The sequence below is a fragment of the Cebus imitator genome, unplaced genomic scaffold, assembly GCF_001604975.1.
Source record: "Cebus imitator isolate Cc_AM_T3 unplaced genomic scaffold, Cebus_imitator-1.0 Scaffold818, whole genome shotgun sequence".
In the NCBI taxonomy this organism is placed as follows: Eukaryota; Metazoa; Chordata; class Mammalia; order Primates; family Cebidae; genus Cebus; species Cebus imitator.
The window spans coordinates 83,590-89,691 of NW_016108133.1; the positions used below are offsets into that span (position 1 = coordinate 83,590).

The window sequence follows — 6,102 nt, forward strand, 5'->3', positions numbered from 1 at the left end:
AAAAAAAAAAAAAAAGGGCAATGGAGAAAATAAAGAACAGGGCACACAGAAATACTAGGAATCTGGAGAAAGATTTTCTGGAGAAAGCCTCTTTCTCATGACCTTTTGGGATATTGCTGTTAAAGGCTCTTTGAGAGGTATTGACAATTTTAAGTGTAGGTATGAATGGATATCACACTTGTAGCTACTTGGGCTCTGGTCCAAATGAAATTAAGTCTGTAGCTGAATCTAGTTCATGAGCCAGTGATTCCTCATCCCTAACCCAGATATCACTGATTTCTCTTCCAGAATTGGCTTGGAAATGAAATTGAGGTTATGGTTAGTACTGAGGAAGCCAAACGCCATCTGAATGACCTCCTTGAAGACAGAAAGATCCTGGCTCAAGATGTGGCTCAACTCAAAGAAAAAAAGGAATCTGGGGAGAATCCACCCCATAAACTCCGGGTAAGTGCCTTTATGAAAAAATGTTGCCAGTAATCAGACTCTACATTCCCCAGAAATCCTCATAGCTTTGGAGGATTACTTTTCTTTTAGTAGTTCACCCTTGTTCTCACTATTCTTCTTTACAGAGGCGTACATTCTCCCTTAATGAAGTGCGTGGTCAAGTTTCAGAGTCAGAAGATTCTATTACAAAGCAGATTGAAAGCCTAGAGACTGAAATGGAATTCAGGTAATAGGGACTATCTCTAAGCCATTATGAAAATTTATGCCTGTAATCAAAAATAGAACCTATTAATCCAGTGATCCAAAAGCTTTGTGATGACAGAAAAACAAGAGAAAATAACAATTTTTTTGGAGCAGACACTGTACTAGGTATCTTAGATACATTTTCTTATTCAATCCCTTTGATGCCTTATAAGGTAAGTATCATTCTTCTCACTTTAGGGATCAAAAATGAACTTGGTTGTATGGAAGTGGATTATCAGAACTTAATAACATTAGTGTCACTAAAGTTGGTATACAACCCCTCGCTGCTAAATTTGACTGGATTTTTAATAAACTAGTTAATTAGTTAATTTTTACAAAGAAGTTCAACGATCTTAAGAAATTTGCCAAAGGTAATTAACTGGCTAACAAACAACAGAACTGAGAATCAAAACCCACTCTAATTCCAAAGCCCATGCTTTTTACAATACAGCACAATTTTTTCTCTTTATTATTTATTTCTTTTTAACTGATAATCGGAGAGTCAGATACCATACTTTTTGATGCAGTAGTGTCTCTAAGATGTAGAACCAATAACAGAATTTTAGAGGAACCAAAGAAATGATAATAGAAGAGCAACAACACAGAAGGAGAACTTTAGAGATCATCAAGAAAATAGATGTAAGTAAAGTTGTCATGAACATTACATAAAATTAGTAAGTAAAGTGCATAACAGTACTTGGCATATTAGAAGTGCTCAATGGGCTGGGCATGGTGGCTCATGCCTGTAATCCTAGCACTTTGGGAGGCTGAGGCGGGTGGATCACCTGAGGCCAGGAGTTCAAGACCAGCCTGGCCAACATGGTGAAATCCTGTCTCTACTAAAAATACAAAAAATTAGCTGGGTGTGGTGGCAGACACCTGTAATCTCAGCTATGCAGGAGGCTGAGGTAGGAGAATCACTTGAACCCAGGAGGCAGAGGTTGCAGTGAGCTGAGATTATGCCATTGAACTCCAGCCTGGGCGACAGAGCAAGACTTTGTCTCAAAAAAAAAATAGAAGTACTCAATGAAGACTGCACTTTCTCAGGAACTCTTGAGACTGTGTTCCCTGTGCCATGGTCACTCGTATTGTCTCTAAAAAGAAAGAAGTGGTTGATGAATGTTCTTCTCTCCCTCTTCTCCTGGCCCTAGACCAGAAATTATGCAACACAGCCTCTTCTAATCATGATTATTTTAAGCAGTTATGAAATCTAGAAGGAACAGAACCTTGACAGAGATTTTATCGTGTGTTAGGATAATGGAATTTTATTGCCCAGAAGACCTTGGGATCATTTAATCTGGTTTTAGCAATACATACTAACTCTATCTTTGGATACATCTATAAATCACTCAAGCTTTGAGTTCCTGCTTTGTGCTACAGTGGATGCAGTTGGGATATACAGATAAAATAGATGACATTGCCCTTGCTCTCATTGCCCACAGTGGTGTCCTGGAATCATTTGTTAAAATTTCAAGAATGTTGTAAACCATTGATAGCTTACAACTGATTATGGTGAGACTGTTTACACCATAGAAACTAGCAAAAGCTACAAATCAGGTCTGGGGTTTTTGTGTTTTGTGTATTTGTTTTGAGACGGCATCTCACTCTGTTGCCCAGGCTGGAGTGCAGTGGCACGATCTTGGCTCATTGCAACCTCTGCCTCCTGGGTTCAGATTATTCTCACGCCTCAGCTTCCCAAGTAGCTGGAATTACAGGCACGTGCCACCATGCCTGGCTAATTTTTGTATTTTTAGTAGAGATGGGGTTTCACCATGTTGGCCAGGATGGTCTCGAACTCTTGGCCTCAAGTGATCTGCTCACCTTGACCTCCCAAAGTGCCAGGATTACAGGCATGAGCCATTGTGCCCAGCTGAGAGCTGTTTTTTTTAAGTGCTGGTTGTTAAACATTTACCTGCATACCAAGTAGATAAGTAAATGATTATGTAAATGTAGGGCAGGTGCCAAATAGAAGGACGTCTAATGACGTAAGTTTAATTAGGAGAATTTTTCTAGAACTGATGAGACTTAAACTAAATTCTGGAATAGATAAGGGACATAAATTGTCAGAGAAGACAGGAAAAGGCCAGTGATAGGTGGCGACTCTGAAGTGTTCTGCCCCACCTCTTCCAGAAGCCTTCCCTGACTTTTTAATCCCTCACTAATCTTCCTTGTTCTCTAAACTCTTTCAGAACTTATGATATAAATTATGAGATACAGCTGACATGTTATCTTTATATTTATTTTGTCATTCTAAAGACAGACTATAAGCTTGTTGTAGGAAAGGACTCTACATTAGACCAGATTGTCAAAGTGTGGTCCACAGATTCCTGGGGAGCCCCAAGGCCCTGTCAGGGAGTCAAAGTGATCAAAACTATTTTCATAATAACATTAAGGCATTATTTGCCCTTTTTGCTACATTGATATTTGCACTGAAAATGCAAAAGCTGTAGTGGGCTAAAGTGCTGAAACCCTAGGCTGAGTGAAAGCAGTGGCACCACCCTGAACTAGTAGTCATTGTATGCTTCGCCACCACATACTCTCAGGTTTTAAAAAACCAAGCCAGTCTTCATTAAGAGTGGGATTGCAAAATTAGTGAAAGTTGTTTGTTTTACTAAATCTGGACCCTGGAGTTCATATCTGTTACATCCTTTCTGGCAAAACAGAACACAGAAAGCACTTCTGCTGCATGCTGAATATGATGGTCATCTCAAGGAAAGCACTGTACGATTGTTTGAGGTGTGAGCTCAATAGGCCTCTTTTTTCATGGGACATCATTTTTACTTAAATGAACAAATGACAGACAAACTGTGGTTATTAAGACTTGGTTACGCCAGGCACGATGACTCAAGCCTGTAATCCCCAGCACTTTGGGAGGCCGAGGCCGGTGGATCACGAGGTCAAGAGATCGAGACCATCCTGGTCAACATGGTGAAACCCCGTCTCTACTAAAAATACAAAAAATTAGCTGGGCATGGTGGCGCGTGCCTGTAATCCCAGCTACTCAGGAGGCTGAGGCAGGAGAATTGCCTGAACCCAGGAGGTGGAGGTTGCGGTGAGCCGAGATCGCGCCATTGCACTCCAGCCTGGGTAACATGAGTGAAACTCCGTCTCAAAAAAAAAAAAAAAGACTTGGTTACTTGGCAGACATTTTCTCAAAAAGTACAGAGCAAGCCTGTTGCTTTAAGGAAAACAGCTGACAGTATTTGTTACCTAAGATAAAATGTGAGCTTTCAAGCAAAATTTGGATTTGGAAAACTTGTATCTGCCACTGTGAACTTGACCGTTTTTAACAACTTTTCTGATAACACTAGTAGTGATGTTAACAAGTGTGATTTTTAAAAAATATACATTATAGAATGAAATTTGTTAACATTTGGAAGACCTGCATGACTCTGGACTAATATTGTCCAAATGGCATTTTATAGAATCATGTATTGGTAAATGATCCATTCAGATTGCAAGATAGACTGATGAATTTTAACATGAGAGAATACAAAAAAAGTTTACCAGTAAGTTTCAGATTCGCCAGGCGCGGTGGCTCATGCCTGTAATCGTAGCACTTTGGGAGGCCGAGGTGAATCTGAAACTTTTTTTTATTTTTATTTTTTTACTTTTTTTTAAAGATGGGGTTTCACCATGATGGTCAGGCTGGTCTTGAACTCCTGACCTCAGGTGATCTACCCTCCTCAGCCTCCCAAAGTTCTGGGATTACAGCTGTGAGCCACCATGTCCAGCCAATAGGTTTATGATTCTTAAGTGAATTAAGTTTTGTTTGTTTGTTTGTTTGAGATGGAGTCTCGCTCTGTTGCCCAGGCTGAAATTCAATGGCACGATCTTGGCTCACTGCAACTTCCGCCTCCTGGGTTCAAGTGATTCTCCTGCCTCAGCCTCCCAAGTTGCTGGGATTACAGGCACCCGCCACCACACCCAAGTAATTTTTGTATTTTTAGTAGAGACAGGATTTAACCAGGTTGGCCAGGCTGGTCTTGAACGCCTGACCTCAGGTGATCCACCTGCCTCGGCCTCCCAAAAGTTCTGGGATTACAGGCGTGAGCCACTGTGCCCAGCTAAAATTTTTTTCAGTTGTACTTTCTAATACTATAAATCTCTATAGGTATAACACATGTGAACAGAATATCTTAGAGGTCTTCAATAATTTTTAAGACTGTGAAGGGGTCCGGAGACCCCAAAATTTGAGAACTACAGTCTTAGATTATTTTCATACCCATCTCCCTTATAGTACCAAACTTATCACTGCATATGAGGTACATGCTGGTATCCTCTTTCTCACTAGACACAGAACAAATTTGAGAAGAAAGCTATTAGTGAAACTTAAATACTGTGTAGACCTTGGTGTAGGACATACTTGATCAGAAAGTACCCAGAAGCCATAACCAGGGTCAGAATATCTAGCCTTCTTAGAAACTTCTCAGTCTTGGGGCAGGCACATCAAGATAACCTCTTACAACACCAGCCATGGGTATCATTTTGGTACTTGATTGTAGTAAAGAGCATATCTACCTGTTTGTTCTTTTGAGATTTTTCCTTCAGGTCTCCAGCCTGAATCTTAACCCTTGCATGGGTGGACTACCATGTCACAGTCTGAGCTTATGTGGCCTCAAGACAAAATAACGTTATATTCAATCATGATAAGTCTTTCCAAGTCCCACTTTATGACCCATTTATTTCAACCAGTATTTAATAGAATAAAACTATTTAGGTAGTTTCTTAGAGTCCCTTTGTAACAGGATTTGAGATACTATGTAGAATCCTAACTAGATGACTCAAACATTATTTAAATGATACTTAACTGATAGCTCCATTCGTAACGTTTGAAGTTCTCCTTAGAGTTCTTCCCCCTTCTCCTTGATGTTCAGGCTACTTGCAGTAAGGCTCACTGTTTCTTTCCCTGAAGGAGTGCTCAGATTGCTGACCTACAGCAGAAGCTGCTAGATGCAGAAAGTGAGGACAGACCAAAACAACGCTGGGAGAATATTGCCACCATTGTGGAAGCCAAGTGTGCCCTGAAATATTTGATTGGAGAGGTAAACATCACTCTAACAAGCAGTTAGGAGGCTGGCTGTGTAGGTTGAAATGAAATGTTAGCCTTGAAATATTTTCATAGTGTAATTGCCACTTTTCATGGTAGAAACCCCAGTAACACTAACATTAGAGAGTTTAGTAGATAGGCTGGGGGCAGTGGCTCACGCCTGTAATCCCAGCACTTTGGGAGTCCAAGGCGGGCAGATCATGAGGTCAGGAGTTCGAGACCAACCTGACCAACATGGTGAAACCCTGTCTGTACTAAAAATACAAAAATTAGCTGGGCGTGGTGGCGGGCACCTGTAATCCCAGCTACTCAGGAGACTGAGGCAGGAGAATGGCTTGAATCCGGGAGGCGGAGGTTGCAGTGAG

General features: G+C 40.8%; 1 protein-coding gene across 1 annotated transcript in view; it reads left to right on the forward strand.

The window, feature by feature from the left end:
- Positions 1–6,102, forward strand: part of LOC108297588 (chromosome-associated kinesin KIF4A-like) — a gene marked incomplete at its 5' end in the record, with an annotated part of 81,727 nt that overhangs the window by 59,529 nt on the left and 16,096 nt on the right. The window contains 3 exons of the mRNA XM_037735464.1: positions 289–444; positions 570–670; positions 5,603–5,732. Of these exons, the coding sequence (XP_037591392.1) occupies positions 289–444; positions 570–670; positions 5,603–5,732 (387 nt within the window). The remainder of the gene's footprint in view (positions 1–288; positions 445–569; positions 671–5,602; positions 5,733–6,102) is intronic.